Below are 22,260 nucleotides of genomic sequence, written 5' to 3'. Positions count from 1 at the left end.
AATATTGAAGGCATGTTGGTACATATTCAAAATTTTTCAGGCAACTGTATACATCTATTTTCTATGTGCCTGCCAAATTTCATCAAAAAATATTCATGACCACATACCCTATTGTTTCGTGCAGTGGAGGTATGTATTTCCACTTCCGTTACATAGTGTTAGGGGGAGGGGCGGTTTTTGACAGTGGAGAATTCAGTATTTTTGATTTTTTATTCATTATAATGATATATTTTATTAGAACCGTTATACAAACTTTTTTTTTAATAGCCTTTTACTACTAAGATTATTTAGGTTTTTTTTTTTATAATTGTTAAATGATTTACACAAAAACTAACAAGTATAATTAAGGTGGTTATACATTAATTCTTTTTTTGACTAAATCTTTTCACCCACCAAAATTAGTTTAAAGACAAAATTCTGCAAAATAAAATTTAAGATGCTAAAATTAAAATTATATAACACTATTTTATGATGATTCTGCATAAAAATCATTAAAAACAAAAACAGCATTTTCTCAGCTTTTTCCATACACATAATTTACCATATAGCCACCTTAAGCTATATATGATATATAAAAATTATACATATACTTAAAAATTTTTTAATAGATTAATGGTGATTTTTTAAATTATTTAATTATGATTAATAGCCGGCCCAATTAAATAGTAGTATTATGATTGTTGAACTTAATTTAGTGCATCATGGGACCTCACAAGAAAAAAGGTAAAATTTATTTAGCTTGTAATTTTCCAATACCAGCTCATTTAAATATTGACTGTAGAAATGGACATGTACTGAATATATTTGCAACTAACAACGATTCATATAAAGTAACTGTAGAACTAATTGGTAAGTATTTTAACATCAAAATTTGTATAAGTCAGATTCAGCAACTAGTTAGAACATCAAAAGTCTTTGTAAACCATTTTTCACGAAATTCGAAACCATTTGTTGACATCTGCAACATGCTCTTTGCATACCAAATAACAACATCTGCTGTGGCACAAACATTGCAATCAATTGCAACCTTAATTGACTTTGCTACATGTTCTTCATTTTCTTCTCAACAAATCAGTGTTTCATCTTTATCATATAGTGATCACTTATCTCCTTTATCTCGTCCTACTTTAAAAACCTTTTCTCATAAACCACTATCCAGTTTGAGAGCTGACCAGTTGAGTCCCAGAAAAAAGGTTATGAGAAAGAGATTAACCATTTTGGCAAACGAAATGGCAATTAAGAAAAGAAAGCATAAAGAGGATATTAAAGGTTTAAGAGATAAGGCAAAGGCTAGAGAATACAGATTTAAATATCTAAATCAAGTTATTACTCGTAAGGAAAAGATAATTTCTCAACTTAGAAAAAAATTAAAAGAAAAGTTTTTAAATTTACAGTTGAAAAAACTTCAAAATCAATTTTTTTGTTTGAAACAAAATTTTTTTGTTTGAAGTTGACATCCACGAAAAGAAAGTTTTCTTATCAAAAGGCACATGTTGTTTGCTAAGTCAACAACTTGCTGAAAAAAATTCTGCAATTCTTGTACTGCAAAATGACATTCTGAATTTACAGGAAGAGTTGGAGGAAATTCAGCAAGTAACACAAAACATCAAAAACGAAAAATGCTACTCAGCAGATATTAGGAGACATATATATGACATGCTTGTGTGCCAAGTTCCTACACAAAGTGTGCCATCTCTGCTCCATAAAATTGGGGAATGTACTGGCTATCAATTTAGTCAAATTCCACATCGTACAACTGTAGAACAAATGATGCGTGAGCTTGATGTACTTTCAGACTTACAGGCTGCTAAGATAGCATTTACAACAAAAGATCTGACACTTGGTTTTGATGCAACAACCCAGGAGGGTGTTCATGTAAATGCTGTACACTTGACAACGGAATCAGTATGTATGGTTGTAGCTATTGATCAACTTCCTGGAGGTACAGCTTATGACTATCAGAGTCATATAACAAAGTCTATTGATAATCTTGCTAAGTTATATAGTGATTTCAGCTCAAATATACTGACATAAGAAGCACTATTATTGGGAACATAACAAATACAACGAGTGATAGAGTTGCAACAAACCATGCAACAATCACAAATTTAAACGTTGTTTGGCAGAAATTATTAAATGAACTAAACTGTCATCTTCACCCCTTACACACACCTTAGACACAATGACCAGCTCTTGTAAGTCTTCACTTAAAGCATTAGAGACTTCAAAAGGAAAACTTTTTGGAAGAGACTGCATTACAGCAAACATTGATGTACAGCTGAACGAACTTCGCTACAAGGATGCAAAAGGTACTCTAACTAATCTAAACCATTCTTTTACTTTAATATATTTAGTTTTCTGAATAAAATTTTGAGTTAAAATTAATATAATAATATTATAATTAATGCATGTTTTTATTTCACATTCTTCATGCAATTGCCAAAATGAGCTTTTTCATGATAATCATAGGTGATCCAAAAGGTTTTGTAACCTTTTTGGACCAACACGAGTTGCCCAGAGGATTGCTACCACGCTATAGAGGCAACAGACTACATATGCTTTTTCACACATGTGGTATTTTGATCCATTATTATGCCATATTGAAGATATTTCTGTGTTCTGGCTTGGTGTTATGCGGAGGTCTGCAAAATAGTTTATTTCAAGACTTTACATCTGAAACAGGTATCTTTTTTCTTTTTTATACCTGTTCAGTTCATTTGATAAAGTGCTACACAATATTATAGGCTATAGAATTAGTTACAAATATAGTTACAAATACAAATTACAAATAGTTATGACACTTGCAAGATTAATGGGGAGTAAAGACTATAATAAACAAAGATTATTCTTTGTTACTAATTAACTTTTTCACCTTAGGTATCTGTGAGTTGTGTGTTTTAGCTTTAATTGGAAAGCTACTTTCTGGTCCTTGGATGACAAAATTTTATGTTGCACCAGGTACGGGACTTTACTACATATCTGGCATTCAGGTAGTAAAAGATGTTCGGAACACTCTTATTGAGAGCAGCAAGAATCCTTTATCTCTACTTAAACGAAAAACTGATTTCTTTGGTAATGATATTGAAGATATAGTTTTTGATTCAATAATCAGCTTTTGCCCAGTAACTGATGAAATGAGTAAAGCATTAGCTGACTGCCTTAATGCAGTTATTAGCGTCATTGACAGGCAGTACAAGCGGCAATTTGAAATGAGTTCTAACAATCACCTTAAAGACCAGACTAAGTCAGCTAGGCTTCACAACCTTGATTCAGAAGAACTTATGGGTATGTTTAGCGCTGCAAAGCACAAAGCTCGAAATGCCACTCTTTGTTTTCTTTCTTCAAAACTTCGTGCTTGCAAAAATAAAACAACTGCTCTGCTAAGCAAAAAACCAAATGATATTCAAAACAAGTTGATATTATGGGCTCTATCTATATCTCTAATGGCAGAAAAAGTGGTTTACAAATATGCAATGTCATAATGACCTGAAGTTTGAATTGATAAAACGAATTGCAGATAAAATTCAGAAAAAAAACAAACAAAGAACGCAGAAATGTAGAAAAACTATTAAAACATTGCATGCCTGATCAGGTAAAAGAAATGTTTCCTGACCTAGAAAATAATGAGGCCTCAGATATTGAAGAAATTCTTATTGGAGCTTCTATTGGAAGAAGTATTTGCACATGTGGTTCGATAATGCCACTAACACCCAGGATATATATATATATTACAGCAGAATTGTTGGCATTAAAAAGAAGAAAAGTGATGTATATATAGTTTCTTATTGGAAACCAAAAGAGAATGAAGATGATGATGGTGTTGAGTATGAAGTGAGAAAATATCAACTTTCTGCATACATAATAAGTGGTGATATGGGGATAACATAATAGAAATGTGTAATGAGGTATATGTTATTTTAAATAATAGTATGCCTTATAAATTTCCATTAACAGATATTATTTACAGATAGTAGGTTAGTCTTTATTTTTTATAATAAATTTTACATTGCCTAATGTATATCATATTTTCTACCCTCCCTTTTTTTAAGATAATGAAAAGATTTATAATTATTTAATTTGTTTTTATGTATACATATATGCATATACATATATGTATATAGAAATGTAATTTTAGGTAGTCGGTTAGTTACCGATATCCAACAACCAGGGTTGACCTGGTTGCAACGAGCTATGGGAAACCAAAGCTCATTTACTATTTGACATAAGCAAATTGCCTGGTTCATGACAATTAATGTTAATCATAATGCTATACATTGTTTCTATCCATAAGGCTATACATTGTTTCTACCCAGAAAGATAGACTTTTGCTTGCATGGATTGAGAGATGTTAGTGTTTAGTTGCAATAAATCAGTACACTCTAGGAAAATGGCATATGCCATTACCAGATAGTTACGCTAACACAATATAACTTTCTTTTCATTATAACTTAATTTCAAATCAATTATATTTCAGGTTAAAAAGTATTGAAGGGTCTACTTCTATCGATTTTTCTGTTTGGTAATGGGAAATGTGTTGTGTATCAGGAGTTAAGTGATTTTGAATTTTTTTTTAAGTTAGGAAATCATTCTCATCTTCTCTAATTTGTAATGGATTTTTCAGTTATTGTGCTAAAATATCTAATATAATTTCAATGTATCTAATATAATTTCATTTATCTTTTATTGCAAGGTTTTAACTATTGTGGCAGCTTGCTACTGTAGATGTTTATCTTAAAGACCTCAAGATTATATTTATTAATTTAGTAATAACAGTTACATGTTAATTTATTATACATTAGTTAATTGTTAGCCTTAATTTTTTTTTAAATTTTATATATCTGATATATTTTATCTTATCTACCATTGCAAGGTTACACAACATGATGAAAACCACACGATTGCCTCAATGGATGTTGATTTTTTATATCAAGATTAAACCGGTTCATATTTTTTTAGAGATTGATTATGTTTATTAATGCAACAATAACAGTTATATATTTATTTATTATCCGCGACATAAGGAAACCTTATTTATTATCCGCGACATAAGGCATCTTTATTTATTATCTGTGACATAAGGCATCATAAATAGATATGGCAATGTTAATTTAGGGGTTTACTTTATTTTAGATATCATTGGATGTGGTTTCCTTTGCGTACTAAAGAATGGACTCTTTCTAGCTATGGATGTCACAGTTTTGTTTGCTTCAAAAACTAGGCTTTCTTCAAAACCACAATTCTGTTAAAAACATTACTAAGCAAAAAAGAAAATAATTATTATAGTCTGAATTTTTTGTTAAAGAAGTATATCTTTAAAAAAATTATTTATATTTTTTGCGGTTTGTTGGAATTTATATATAGTTAGATAGATATAAGAACTGCGGAAGGGAAAATGAAGGAGAGCCGTGGTGGACATGCCCCCCCCCCCATTGATTAGATGGATATTTTTTTGTAGGTTTTTAGTTGAACTATATGGTGTTTTATCATTATTTTTTTGTACTCTAGCCCCAATTGAAATATCACGCCTTTTCCGATGTTATATATGTATATATATATCTTTTTTATATATATATCTTTCATTGAAATTCATTAGTAACGATAAAAATAAGGCAAAAACACTAAGGCTTTAAATGTCTTTAAAGATCACCTATATGCATTATACGCTATATGCTATAGAAATCCTAGTACGCTATAGAATATCCTAATACGCTATAGAAATCCTAGCCTAGAATATCCTAATACGCTATAGAAATCCTAGCCTTGGTGCATATTTAATAAAATAAATATATATACCCTTAACCATAAATATATATATATATATATATATATATATATATATATATATATATATATATATATATATATATATGTATATATATATATTTATATATATATATATATATATATATATATATATATATATATATATATATATATATATATATATATATATATATATGTATATATATATATTTATATATATATATATATATATATATATATATATATATATATATATATATATATATGTATATATATATATATATATATACATATATATATATATATATATATATATATATATATATATATATATATATATATATATATATATAATATATATATATATATATATATATATATATATATATATATATATATATATATATATATATTAGGGTGGAGTGAACTTTAGTTTTTTTTACAATTCGTTTAGCCTGGGTGTGCAAAAGTTGTCTATTCATTTTAGAAATGCTCTGGAAAAATATCAATGCTCTAGGAAATTATCTTGAGGTGCCTCAAGACCTTTAAAATTTTAATGGGTCCCTAATATTATGTAAAAAAATTATTATTTAAGATTTTTTTTGAAATTATAATTTAAAAAAATAAGCTTTTTTCATTTTTAGTTTAAAAGGTCATTTTTTCTGCAATAAACTATAAAATAACAATTTTTTTTTTTAACAATTGTTATTTTTGAAATTTTTATAAAATTTTGCTTCTTTTGAGACCCAACATGACATACTTTTGAAAAACTTTTTTTTACATAATATTAGGGACCCATTAAAATTTTAGAGGTCTTGAAGAACCTCAAGATAATTTCCGAGAGCATTGATATTTTTCCAGAGTATTTCTGAAATGAATAGACAACTTAATAATAAATAATAAAAAACTAAAATTCACTCCACCCTAATATATATATATATATATATATATATATATATATATATATATATATATATATATATATATATATATATATATATATATATATATATATATATATATATAACTATTGTAAATATTGCAAAAAAACGTGATATTTTCTTATGCATGTTTTATAAAATTTTGTTATAAATTTTACTATTACGTTTTAATCATTAAAAATATTTTGTTACTTACTTTAATTTGAAACTTTTTTAATTATGTTTTTTAATTGTTTTGCACATTTCACTATGCAAAATCAAGTGCAAATTAACAATGATTCTATTACAAAGCTGCCGTTAGCCGAACGCGAGTTTTATATGTAAATTGCATTTTTTATAATGCTTCATAAAAAATGTTACTTAAACGAGCATAAGCTTTTTTGTAATGATTCTTTTTTCATAAAGTTTTCATCATTTTATTACAAATTCAAAGCTCTTTCGAACCATATATAAAACTTGAATAAATAAATTGTTTTAAATTTTTACACACGTACAACTATATATATATATATATATATATATATATATATATATATATATATATATATATATATATATATATATATATATATATATATATATATATATATATATATATATATATATATATATATATATATGTAAATTAGTAAAAAACACTTTTCTTCAACTTTAAGTTTCACCATTGCTGGATCAATGTTGTATAAAAAGTTAGATAAGTGTTTTTTACTAATTTATTATTGCTCTGTTCTTTAAGAACATTGAGCACTCTATTTGTAAAATACACTAACATAACTACATATATATGCGGTAACATAACTACATATATATGCGGTAGTGGTGTAGTGGTAAAGCGCTCGCTTCATAAGCGAGAGGTTCCGAGTTTGATCCCCACCACGTCCCTGGTAGTACCGCGCTCAACTTGTTTCTCCGCGCAGCGGCCTTGTTCGTCAAGGTTCGTGTTTCGGAGTTATAGAGTTGGGAGAGGGTTATAAACCACTATTAAGTAGCCTCCTCATCTGTAGTGGCTTTCTCGGCCTTGAGGAGGTGTATAAAAAAATATATATATATGTATATATATATTTATATATGTATATATATATATTTATATATGTATATATATATTTATATGTGTGCGTGCGTGTGCGTGTATATATATATATATATATATATATATATATATATATATATATATATATATATATATATATATATACATATATATATATATATATATATATATATATATATATATATATATATATATACAAGCCTTACCGGTAACTGTATGAGGTCATTACAAATACTACACATACTATTAATCTCACTTCCGAGATTTTCGAAACCCTGATTAATTGTTTTTATTATAGTTCACTATTCATTTTTTGTGATATATCATATAATGGTGAAATAGCATCTACACTAGTAACATCAAATACTGGCACAAGCCTTCTAGGAAGCATGTGCAGTCGCAAGCCAAGTTAGTCCACGCCTAAAGTAACTTTTTTAGACAACTTTACCATGTTTTTATATAATAAGCATTTTGAGAACTTGCAGCAAAAAAAGCTATAAGAAACTACAGAAGATAAAACAGCAATACTCAAAGAAAGGAAGCAAACACTATATGAATTAAAAAATATAAACAAAATTGAAAAAAATAATAAAATTGCAACCCTCAAAGAAAGGAAACAAATACTATATGAAATAGAAAATATAAATAAATCTGAAAAAAAACTAAAAAAAACTTGGAAAAATAAAAATAGAAAAATTTTCGTCAAAAATAAAATAATTCCTAAATGTTTTTTTCTTTTTTTTAGGATGCTTGTTATTTCCCACTACCAAAATTGATACAAGTAGAGGAAAAAGCAGATAACAATATATCAGGAAAAAAAAACATTTTTTAATATACAATTAATTCATGACTTTTGTCAGTCAATATATTAAGGAAATACTTTTTATTTATTATTTATTTGAGCTAGAATATTATTTGTGCTAGAAATATGAACAAATTTAAAGTTTGTTTTTCAAATGTTTTTGCTAATCGTTAATGTTTTTATCAATGCACAGAAAAGCGAGTAAAACTAATTACTATTAATATGTAAAAATAATTTATTAATTCTTTAACAAGTTTTTCATGTAAAAAAATAAAGTCATTAATACTAATATTCAAATAGAAAATATTTGGTTGTTTTCACTACCCTCATTGAAATAGTCTGCACTTTTGTTGGATTTTCCAAATTGTGCATTTAAACCCAATAGTTTATTTCTGATAAACTATTGTAATTGATGATGCTCCAAAAGCTATTGGGCTAGTGCTTTGTAATTTACTGAACTTTTCGACAAAATTTTTAGGAGCCTATTTAGAAAAAAAATTTTTAAGTTTTTAAACACATTTTATCAAACAGTGCAATTGTTACGCCCATTATCTCAAGTATTTTTTTTAACGAGAAATTGGACAACATAAAGGAAACAATTTCAGACAGGCACCAAATGTGGTAAATGCATTTATAAAAAAAACCATGCAATTTTTTTATTTAATTTTTTCCGTCATTACAAAATTTATTAAATAAATAATATATTTTACAAATAAATACCAAACAAATAAATTTATTTTCTTATTTTCATATTATATTAAAGTGTTAAGAAAAAATGTCAAATATAGCAAAAACATTTTTAAAAGCGAAAAGACGTGAAAACAAATAAATGTAAGAAAAAAATTAACAAAATTTTTTATAGTTCTAGAGTACATAGCAAATTAGTTTCATAATTATACAGGCTAATAAAAATCTAATGGCTAATGAAAACTTTCAATTGTTGTAATAAAAATTGTTATATGTTTTTTTCCTCAAATTGTATCAAATTTGGTAGCTAAAAATAACAACCACCCTAAAAAAAAGAATACACAAGTTGTATAAAATTTTTATAAAAAAATCACTTTTTTAAATTTTCTCTTTTCAAATTATTAAATTTTTCTAGTTTATTTAATTAAAATTTGATATTTCTTACAAAACTGTTTCCTTCTTTAGAATTGTTTTTTTTACTTAGTGAATAAGTTTTTTGCCAGGATTTATTGAAATGCTTAAAAAGTTAAAAGATGTGAACAGTCAGTGTGTCTAAAAAAATTACTTTAAACATGGACAAACAAGGCGTGCAACTCCACTAACTCCAAACTGATAGAATAAGAACTGTTAGATGATAAAGACAATTTCTTTTCTGTATAATCACGCATTTTGCTTGATTGATTGACTAGTTTGTCATACTTTAAATTTGTTTAACTTGTGTTTTTTTAATGCACATTTGTTTAATTTCCGCGTTAACTTCCTGGTTATTTTGAAAAAGGCGGCAGTTTATCGATATATATATTCCTTTTGTATGATAAAAATAACACTATATGATTTCTTCATATTTTATTTTTCGTTTTTATACTTGCACTATATTTAATACATTTAAATATATTTTACAGCATTAAACCTGATATATAAAATAATACTGCATTTAATACCCTTCTAATGGTTCTATTCATAAAAAAATGTAAAAAAGATTTGTTTGTTTTTTTAAATTCATATAACACTTTTTTTTATACATGCCTATATTATATAAGAAGTGTATATACCAGAATCTTAAAATATCTATTCGCACTAAGTCTCTTAGAAATTAAAAATTAGATTACCTCAAATTTTAATATCACATCATATTTTACATATCACATCAACATAACATAAATTTTCTCCTAATTTCCGAAAATAAAATAAAATAAATTTCATAAAAGAGTATGATAGTAAATTGAACGGAAACGATAGTAATAATTAAAATTTTAGTCTAAACAGTTAAAAAACAACTGTAAAAGAATAGAACCCTTTGGTTCAAGGTTTATTTAAAAAAAGATTTCAATATAATTTCACTATACCTTTATAGCTTAGAGATATCATGGTTAAATTTTTAAATTTTAATTTAATTTACAAAGTACAAGAAAAATGAATCAACTAAAGAAGCGCAATAAAAAATGTTATATTTTATTCAATTATTTTAATAAGACATTATATTAATACTCAAATAGATCTTGCAAAATTGCTACATTCATTGCAAAATTTTTTAAGCAAACGTCAAGATGCTTGAATAAAGAAACGCGATGGTTGCAAAGGTTATTTTTCTGCCATTTTTTGCGTTGCTTGCAAATTATTGGTTTGACTATATCTGGAATAAACTCAACAAAAATTTGATTATACAACTGATAAAACTGGAGAATAAAAGAATGAATTCTGAATATAAATAGAAAAACAAAACCAAAACAAAGACATAATAACAAAAACTCGTTAAGTAGAGCGCACACTAATAACTCTGAGCAAAAGATAAAAACTGCAAAAACTGTGTAACTTCGAAAAACTATTATCTCAACTTAGCAAGTATACAATAATTAATTTTAATTACTAAAGTCTTTTGAAATGATTTGTCACTCTCCTACTTGTTAATAAAGCGATTGTAGAAATTTTTATATACGATGACATTTTCATTCACAAAGAAGAAGAGAAATGAATGATCTTTTATAACAATACAATTAAGATCATTTATTTTTATAAAACAACTATATGATGCATAACAGTTTTTTATATACTGTTGTTTTTTAAAACGATTGATTATATTTTACCATTTGAATATTGTTTTTTATTTATTATTTAATTAATTACTAAATTATTAAATAAAAATTAAATATAAAAAATTATTTAACAAATAATTTTTTATATAAAATATTATTTAACAAATATAAAAAGCTATTTAACGTTAAAAAAACGTTAGGTTTTTTTTTTTTGGAAGTTGTTTTTCTGTCTTTTTATCGCTAAAAAAACATTTATTATTACAATTAAAATTTTTACTATACCTGGAATAAAGAATCAACAAAATAAAATTTCAGAATTAAAAAAAATTTCATCAAAACATAATAACTTTAATTTTTCAAAAAAGCCCGTGCAAGACTTTCTCGACAGGCGACCCGCGAAGCCAGGCTATTTATAGCTCATGTGCTCATTTACTCCTGCTGAAGCCTGTATATATATGTATGTATGTGTATATATATATATATATATATATATATATATAAATATATATATATTTATATATATATAGGAGCTTATTTGCAAAATGTGCCAAGTTCAAGTAAATTGATCTTAAGAAAACGTCAAAAAAGCATGCTTTACAGATTTATATATGTATTTATATATACTACATACATACATTTATCTTAAGATGTATGCATTCTTAGCAATTTTCTTTAAAAACTCTTTAATAATAACATTCTTTAATAAAAATAAAATACCTGAATCAGTTACTCTTATTACAAATTGGTGCTGCGGATTTTCTTTTGCAGTAAAAAGAACTTTCGAACGAAGCACACAGTTATTATCCTCTGTTTGAATTTCAAAAATACTATGGTCACCTCCAAATAGAGAGCAGTGAAATGGAGGTCCATTTTTTTTTGTATCAGGATCTGTAATAGATAGCTTTAGTATCTCAGTACCTGGAAGTTTCCCTTCTTGAAGAATTATGCTAGTGTTATATTCACTAATAATTGGTGCATTGTCATTTAGATCTGTTACAGATATTTTGACTTTTGCTTTGGAACTTTTTTGCACAATGCCATTGTCTACTGCTATTACCTCAAACTCATACTTATCTTTAATCTCCCTATCAATAGATCCATCAACAACAATAACACCTTGAAAGTCTATAGAAAATGGTACATCCAAGTCATTAAAAATCTTGTATGTTATTTTTGAGTTTTCCTTTGAGCCATCATTGTCCTGTGCAAATACTTGTGTCACAAAGGTTCCTGATCTTATGTTCTCATCAATATGAGTAAAATATTCAGCTTGGTTAAACTGAGGAAAGTTATCATTAGTGTCATCAACAAGAACTTCTATAACAACCATCGAAGAGAGTGGAACGCTCTTGTATGATGCTTTTACGCTAAAGACATAGCGTGTTTGAACTTCGTAATCCAACACTTTTAAAACCTGCAAATTTTAATATATGTTTAAGTAGGTTACATATTAAAAAAAAAACATTAAATTACATGCTAAAAACAATATTTCTAAAATACAAAACTTAACTAACTATTAATATTACTTTAATAAATTTTTAATAGATTTTTAATAGATAAACAATTTCTTATGCCCACTGTCAACTACTAATTGTCATACTTTAAAACTACTAAAGCACTCCTACTAGTAAATTAAATTATTCTTACTTTATTATTAGTCTAAATAATAAAATCTACATTTTATAAAACAACAAAACTTTGTTTGCATAAAATTTCTCCACTATTTATTAAAAATTCTTTTTTAAATGCAAACAATTCATAAGTGCTCTAGCATTTGTTGCCATTTTTTTTCGAGACTTTTTTTAAAACATTAACCTTAAAATTTAAGAGATGCTTTTATTTGCAAGTTGCAATAATTTAGTAGTTTACTTTTTCTTTCAGAGCAGAATTGAATGGAAAACTATATCAACTATATAAAAAAACTAGATCAAAACAATAAACAAATTAGCTGATTCAAAATTATTTTAAAAAATTGAAAAAGATTTAAGCATGGTCAAATAATGGTTGCAGAAAATATTAAAAATTGTGTTTAATTACTATAACTTACTACCAGTCCAACTAAAACCGTTATCATTCAGAATTCTAGGTTTGTTTACTTTTGTTTTGTTTTAAATTTTAAGCAAGAAATGCTCAAATGTTTACTTAAGAAAATTAAAAATCTTATTGCATAAAAGTATAAAAATAAGAAATAAAAAGTCCCAAATTTTCATTTTAGGGGTGAGCTGTTTTAGAGGTAGAATTATTTTTCTAGAGGTGGAATTATATTTTATAATTCTATCATTTATAATCAATTATTATATAAATTCCATAATTTAAACTAAAAAAAAATCAACAATGACAAAATGTTTCAATATTTTTAATGTTGATATATTTGATATATTATTTTACCCAATTAAAGCTCAAAATTTTATCAAGGATTATCTTGTTAAGGGGACAATATATATATTGTATTGTTATATATATATATATATATATATATATATATATATATATATATATATATATATATATATATATATACACATATATATATACATACATATATATATATATATATATACATATATATATATATATATATATATATATATATATATATATATATATATATATATATATATATATATATATATATATATATATATATATATATATATATATATATATATATATATATATATACATATATATTAACGAAGAAAAAACAACAGCAAGTCCATCATTAATTCGCCCAACCACAGGATATTATATAGCCAAGGTAAAGATGAGGGAAAAACATGCAACTGTGTCAATAAATCCATCTGTCCCATGAACAATCAGTGCTTGTCAAAGAACATCGTTTATCAAGCGACCGTGTCGTCAAATGAACCTGACTACAAAGAAAAAAGTATATTTTGGCTTATGTGAAACTCCATTTAAATTTCGCTATGCTAACCATCTAAAATCTTTTAACATTAATAAATATAAAAATGATACCGAATTGTCTAAAGAATTTTGGGACATAAAAGACAAAATGTTTACACCCTTAATTAAGTGGAAAATTGTAAAACGTTGCAATCCTTATAACACTTCGTCAAAAAATTGCAATCTTTGTTTATACGAAAAATTCCTTATTTTAACATTTAAAGGTGATAACTTGTTAAATAAACGAAATGAGTTGATTTCAAAATGCAGACACAAGAATAAATTCCTCTTATCTTTTTTTGACACCGGCGATTAGCTAATATTTTGTTTTTTCTTAGCGAAGTTAAGATCCCACTACACAGTATTTTGTAATTTTAGCGGTTTTTTTTGTTTTTGAATTTGTATTCAATGGCTGATGATTGCCGTATAGGCATGAAACTTAAAGTACCATAGAAAAAGTTGTTTTTTCTTCGTTAATATATATGTATATCGCTCTATTTGAAGTATCTTTTTAATATTGAGCACTTTTTTACCACTATGAGTTTTGTTTTATAATACAAAATAGCCTTAAATATCAATATATATATATATATATATATATATATATATATATATATATATATATATATATATAATATATATATATATATATATATATTATATATATATATATATATATATATATATATATATATATATATATATATATATTATATATATATATATATATATATTATATATATATATATATATATATATATATATATATATATATATATATATATATATATATATATATATATATATATATATATATATATATTATATATATATATTCATATATATATGTATGTATATATATATATATATATATATATATATATATATATATATATATATATATATATATATATATATATATATATATTGTTGTAAAAGAGAAGCCAAGAAGCATCAAACTCTTGGCTATCGCTTATTTAAAGAAAATTTTGTAAAAATGTAAAAGCATCCATACATTTTTTTATTACAAAGTGTAATATCGCTGCGAAATGTAAACAATAATAGGCTGTAAGCATATTGCTGCATCATTATACCAACTAGTTGACTATCAGAGTCAGACATTAAACTGGTCCCAGAAAGTAAAACACATATTGAGGTTTTACAGATATGGCATGTTCCAGGTGAATCAACCAATTCTGAAGCAATATTATTTTCAAATCTTAAATTTTAAAAAAATTGGCACTTATAAAGAAAAAAATAATACTCAAAAAAGACCTTTAGTTTAAGGAACCCTTAAATATTGTTTTGGATTTTTTTAATGCAGTTCTAAAAAAGTTTGCTGTTACAACTTTATCATGCATTTAAAATTTTAAAATATTTTTTGAAAGAGTCTCTTTTTTAGCTTCTTCTATTATTTTAATGCATTTTAAATTCACCATTTTTTGTAACCAAACATTTTCTTATGTATCGAACTTAACTGTTGCTCTCTATCTTTGCCATAATATTTATTTTCTTTATTTTCTTTTTTTTTATAGGGCGTTTGTTATTTATCACTACAAAAATTAATAAAAGTCGAGGAAAAAAACAGATAAGAATACAACGAAAATAAAAACATTTTTTGATATACGATTTATTTGTGACTTTTGTCAGTCAGTATAATAAGGAAACACTTTATTATTTGTGCTAGAAATATGGACAATTTTGAAATTTGTTTTTCAAATGTTTTTGCTAAACTTTACTGTTTTACTGTGCACAGGAAAGCGAGGAAAACTAATTGCTTATTATTTGTAAAATTTTTATTTTCATTTTTTAACAAGTTTTTCATATAAAAAAAGTCATTAGTACTTATAATCAAATAGAAAATATTTGGTTGTTTTCACTACCCTCATTGAAATAGCCTGCACTTTTGTTGGACTCTCCAAATTGCGCATTTAAACCCAATAGTTTATTTTCTGATAAATATAACAATATATAACATAAATTAACATGTCATAAATATAACAATATAATATAAATATAACAATATAAATATATAAATATAACAATATAATAATATAACAATCCTCCAAAAGCTTGTGGGCTAGTGTTTTGTAATTTACTTTATTTTCAACAAAATTTTTAGAAGCAAATCTAAAACTTTTTTTTAAGTTTTTAAATACATTTTTTCAAACAGAGCAATTGTTATGTCCTATGTCCAATATCTCTAGAAAGGAAACAATTTCAGACAGGCATCAAATGTGGTAAATACAGTTATAAAAGAAACCATGCAATTTTTATCTTTAATAAATGAAAACGAATAAATGTAAGAAAAAAAATTAACAAAATTTTTCATAGTTTTAGCGTACATAGCAAATTAGTTTCTTGATTATACAGTCTGATAAAAATCGTGAATAAATTGCATATGAAAACTTTCGATTGTTGTTATAAAAATTTTTTAAAAATATGTTTCTTTCCTCAACTTGTATAAAATTCAATAGCTAAAAATAACCACTCTACAAAAAAGAACACAAAAGAAAACAAAACTTTTATAAAAAAAATTATTTTTTAAATTTTCTTTTTTTAAATTGTTAAATTTTATTTATTTTAATATGATTATAAATAAGTTTTATATGAAAACTTATTTATAATCTTAAGGGACAGCTTGGTTATATCAAATATAAAAATAACAGCTGTGAAGTTTGAGTGTCCAGATAAGGAAAACATGTGCTCAACATTCTCTAAACAGTACCACTTATTTTGTAACAAATAAAAAGTACCACTTAAATTCAAAAAACGACAATTACAAAAAAGACAAAATAACTTAAAAAAATTTCATTACAAAATTTATCCAAAAACAATGTATGTTCAGAGTATAATATTATTCTAATATAAAATAAAAATTTACATATGTGAAATAAATATTTTTATGAAGTATTGACTTCCTTTTACTTTAAGAACAATTATCGTAAATCTTTTGCATTTTTTTAGCTTTTAAAAAAAGTTATTGTAAAATTTTAATAAATATGCATGAATTATTCACATTGGAAAAAAAATTAGGCTTGCAAAATATTTGTAAAAATATCTGGAGAATAATGGTGGCAATCTTTTGACGAAAAAATCTGATTTTCCTTTTATGCATTTTTTATTTAGGCATAGTAAGAACTTTATTTTGGATGAATTTTAATAAAAACATATAAACTAATCACAGAAATAAAAATACGTAAACCAATACAGAATCAAAAACATAAACCAATCATACAAAAAAAAATAAACCAATCACAGAAAAAAAACTTTTTTTTTTTTTTTTAATTTAGCTTTTTATTGAAAAAGTCAGTTTAAAAAACTTAAAATTTACCTTTAATTAAAAAAGTTAATCTTTACCTTTAATAAAAAAGTTAAAATTTACCTTTTTATTGAAAAAAAATTTAATTCAATGAAAAGTAACAATCATAGAAATAACACTTTAAACAAAAAATATTGCTGTATCAAAAACATAAAAATATTAAAACTGTCATTATTATTTTTTTGTGTAACCCTTATTCTTTATTACTTCATCACATCTTGATGGCATACTGTTAACAACCCTTTGACATTGTTCAACAGCAGTGGCATTCCAGACCTTTTGAACTTCTCCTAAAACTTTAGAGGTTATTTTTATCTCATAGAACCACCCTATCATTTGTTCCATAAGTTCTCAATTGGATTCAGATTGGTAATTGATGTTGGTCATTCTAGGACATTAAATTTATTTTTGCCAAGCTAAGATTTAACAGAAATCAGTTATTATTGTGCATTAAAATCCAAGTAACAGATACCCTTCTTATTGGTTGCCCTTCCTGGCAACTAACAAAAACAAGTTATATACATCATACAATGCCCCCTACTTTCAAAAAAAAAGTAAGAGCCATCGTATGATTCTATGATGTGTCCCTATTCTTATAAGTTTTTATTGGCTCTCACTGTTAAATTTTACTGAAATGTAATTGGGTTTAGGGATGCCACCTCAAGTCTGAACTAGAATTGGCCCTCCTAAACCCAATTTAAATCAAACTGAATCATTTTAAAAAAAATTAGATAAAAATAATTTTAATTAAAAAATTATTGTAAAGATGCACTTTTTTCAATTTTAGTTAAAAATGTTTTCTACAAAATAAAATCAAAACTAAAATTTTTTAAATAAAATAGTTACTTTTAAAATTTTAATATAATTTCATTTATTTTGAGACCAACATCTTCTTTCATTGTCATGTTGACATAAATGCAAGCTCAATGTAAAAAATGAAACTTTCAAACTACTGTTTAAAATTACTCCTTTTAAAAAATCTAAAATATATACCTTTAAATCCCCATTATCTTCTATGGAGAATAAATTTTCAAATGTTGGATCAACAATTTCCATTACAATTGCGTACATATTAAAGTTGGTGGTTGAAGTAACTTTAATTTTTCCAATTATAACTCCAGGACTATTATTTTCTGTGATATAAAATAAATATCCAAATTGATCAAACTGTGGAGGTGAATCATTACTTGATATCACAATGATATCAAGTGATGTATTTGAAGAACGACTTGGTGTACCCTGATCAGTTCCAACAACTGTAATTGTATATCTAGCACTTCTTTGTATTTCTAATGGTTTATTAACAGTAATAATACCTTGAGAATGAACTGCAAAGGTATTGTTTATGTTGCTTAGCAGAGAATATGAAATTTGACCATTTTTAAATGAATCTTTATCAAATGCTTTAACCTAAAAAATATTATTAATTGTAATTTAGAAATTTATTTTACATTAAATAAAATAAATATTAAAAACTTTTGTATCTTTATAAATTTTTGTAGATATCATTTAAACATCATTAGGAGTTATAGGTGTCTATGTACAATTTTTTTATAGAGAAATGAGGAGAATAGAGATAGAGAATAGATAGAGATAGAGAAGTGAAAAGAATAGATAAAGTGAGGAGATGAAGATAGAGAAGTGAGAAGATGAAGCCTCCTGATTAACAGTAAACACTAAACCTAATAATATCGCTTAATTAAAAAAATAAATAATAATAAACACAGTTACTGAGTAAAAAAAGTGACTAAAAAAAAGTGCAGTAAAAAACAAGTTAAATATAAGATAAATTCTAAAGATAGTAAAATAATAAAAAGTAAGATAATAAAAACAAAACTTGCATTGAGTTAAAAAATAAAAAACAGTTAAAATGAACCTGCGTTACAACAACACCATAAGTAGCATTTTCACGCAAAGTGGCTTTGTATAGAGGTTGCAAAAAAATAGGGCTGTTATCATTCATGTCAATTACTCTAATAAATATATCAGAAGTGCAAGTATGGCCAGCAAGATCAATGACAACCACTTTGAATCTATACTTAGTTTCAACTTCAAAATCTAAGTATGAAGATGCTTTAAGATCACCTATATTAAGCATATTAAGCATAAATATAATTAAAATATATAACTAAAATTATTTCATATACTAAAATTTTAATATAAATCACTATTTAAATGATAACTTATAATCAATTTAAAAACCTATTTTCAATTTCAGTGTAAATATGATATAACTTTTTTTACCAATAATTTAAAAAAATTTGTTAAAACTAAAAATTATAAAACTAAAAAGCTCACCTGTTTTCTCATTAATATAAAATTTTCCATTACCATCTCCATGAATCTGATATCTTAAGACATCAGAAGGATCTTTGTCTTCAGCTGCAACACGTAAAATAGTTTTTTTCAAATCTGAATTTTCTTCAACATCAGCTTCATAAAAAGTCAAAAGACAAACTGGATCATGATTATTAAAGTCCTGAACCTTGATAAATATATTAGCTGCTCCCGTATGAATTCCATCATATGCAACTACTGTAAAATTATATGAAACTTGTGTCATTTGTCGTAACAAATTAATATTTCCAGATTGGCGATCAACAGTAAAATCATCAGAATTATTTGATAAAATAAAATACTGTAGATTTTGATTAATATCAGGATCAACAGCTTTAACCATAAGTATTGTTTGATCAACTAAAGCATCTTCTTTAACAGTAACAAAATAAGAAGCACTTAAAAAAATAGGGGGAGAATCATTGACATCAACAAGTAATAATTGAACTCTGGTAGAATCAAACTTTCCATCAACATCTGTTGCAACAACCAAAATTTCATGAGACCCTGTAACTTCACGATCAAGTTTTTTTTTTAAACTCAGCCAGCCAGTATTCTCATCTACTTGAAAAAAATCTTTATTTTCAGAGACAATTGAATAAACTAAAGTAGACTCTGCATATAACTCATCTAAATCGAAGGCAGAGACCTGCAAAAGTCTTTCTCCAATTTCAGTATCTTCAGCTATTTTAAAACTGTATGAGCTGCTGTAAAATTTTGGAGCGTTGTCATTTACATTAGTAACATTCACTTCAATATAACATGTAGAAACATCACCTTTATATGATGTGACTAAAACAAGTATTTTATGTCTTTTGATATTTTCATAATCTAATTGGTTCTTTATTTTCACCTGACCTGTGACTGAATTGATCTTGAAAAATTGTGAAACATTTGTATATGGAAGATTGCCATCAACTATAGTGTATGTTAAACGCCCATTATCACCTAACAACAAAGCATTAACAGTTATTATATGAGATCTCACTGGAGCATTTTCTGAAACAGTAACATAGTAAACATTTTTGTCAAACTTTAGGACCTCTTCATTCCAACCTTTTACAAATATAAAAATTTTTGTATCAGATTTTTGAACAGGATACCCATTATCAGTAACTCTAACTGAAAACTGGTACATTGACCCTTTAGGAATACCAGATAAAGATATCAATCCATTAGATCCATTAATAAATATTGGAACATTTCCTTCTCTAAATTAAAATAAAAGTAGATGAAGTAGTAATAACAATACAAAACAAAAAGGTATGTAACAAAACCCCATTAGCTTTTGAATGGTAAATATATTTTGACATTGATGTAATTGTAAAATAGCTACATGTGAGGGCTTTTAGATGTATATCAATTAAAGATTTGGGTTCAAGCAGATACTATCTACCTTGAAGCAGGCACTATCTACATATAAAAGACATTTAATAAGTATATGCATGCACATACACACATATATACAGTCAAAATTTAGAATATGCATGTATGTATACATCTGTGTGTGTGTGTGTGTGTGTGTGTGTGTGTGTGTATATATATATATATATATATTTATATATATATATATATGTATATATATATATATATATATATATATATATATATATATATATATATATATATATATATATATATATATATATGTACATGCATATGAAATATAGGTTTCAAGTTTATTATACTCAACACCTCACTTCACTAGCAGGGATGCTTTAATACTTTATATAATTAACTTATTATCTTCAAGTTCACATGCAGTAGTGGTGGAGTGATAGAGCACTTGTAAGTGATAAGTTCAGAGTTCAGTTACAGCGATTAACTTATTTTTCAACACATTGGCCATCTGTTCTTTTATACCTTTCCCAAAATTATACAATTAGTTAAATAACCAATTTAAAATAGTTATTATAATAATAGAAAATAAATGTGTATTTATAATGTCATAATGCGTTTTTGTTTAATATAAATAATAAATTATAGCAATTCAAAAAATATTACGAATTTTATTATAACAACATGCTCAGACATACTTAATAGACCTCAATTGCGACACTTGTAAAACGATATTTCCTAACTGTGTTTAAAAAGACTTAATAGCTAAGAAAACGACTTACGACTTTCATACTTTTTTTATCAGTTTAAACAATATCATAAAGAATATGTATGAAAAATATTTTCTTTTACATAGGCATCAACACATATTTGAGTGTGTAAATATTTGTACCTAAGCATAATTCAATATATAATATATTCATCTATCAGTGTACACCAAAAGTTTTATACACTGCATATGCTGTCAATTGCCTCATTATTCCATTTGCTATATTCTTTAAAAGTAATGTATGCTATAGGCGATGTATGCCATAAACACGCTGTTTTTTAAATAATTTATATGCCAGAGGGCTCGCCATATG

General features: G+C 25.3%; 1 protein-coding gene across 1 annotated transcript in view; it reads right to left on the bottom strand.

The window, feature by feature from the left end:
- Window positions 1-22,260, bottom strand: part of LOC100202523 (protocadherin Fat 1) — a 101,370-nt gene that overhangs the window by 34,088 nt on the left and 45,022 nt on the right. Inside the window, exons 13-16 of the mRNA XM_065811453.1 lie at window positions 19,802-21,051; window positions 19,380-19,588; window positions 18,497-18,913; window positions 11,995-12,691 (exon numbers count right to left, since the gene is read on the bottom strand). Coding sequence (XP_065667525.1) covers window positions 11,995-12,691; window positions 18,497-18,913; window positions 19,380-19,588; window positions 19,802-21,051 — 2,573 coding nt within the window. The remainder of the gene's footprint in view (window positions 1-11,994; window positions 12,692-18,496; window positions 18,914-19,379; window positions 19,589-19,801; window positions 21,052-22,260) is intronic.

This window comes from Hydra vulgaris, chromosome 12 (assembly GCF_038396675.1).
Source record: "Hydra vulgaris chromosome 12, alternate assembly HydraT2T_AEP".
Classification (NCBI taxonomy): Eukaryota; Metazoa; Cnidaria; class Hydrozoa; order Anthoathecata; family Hydridae; genus Hydra; species Hydra vulgaris.
This window is presented reverse-complemented; position numbering and strand designations above follow the sequence as displayed.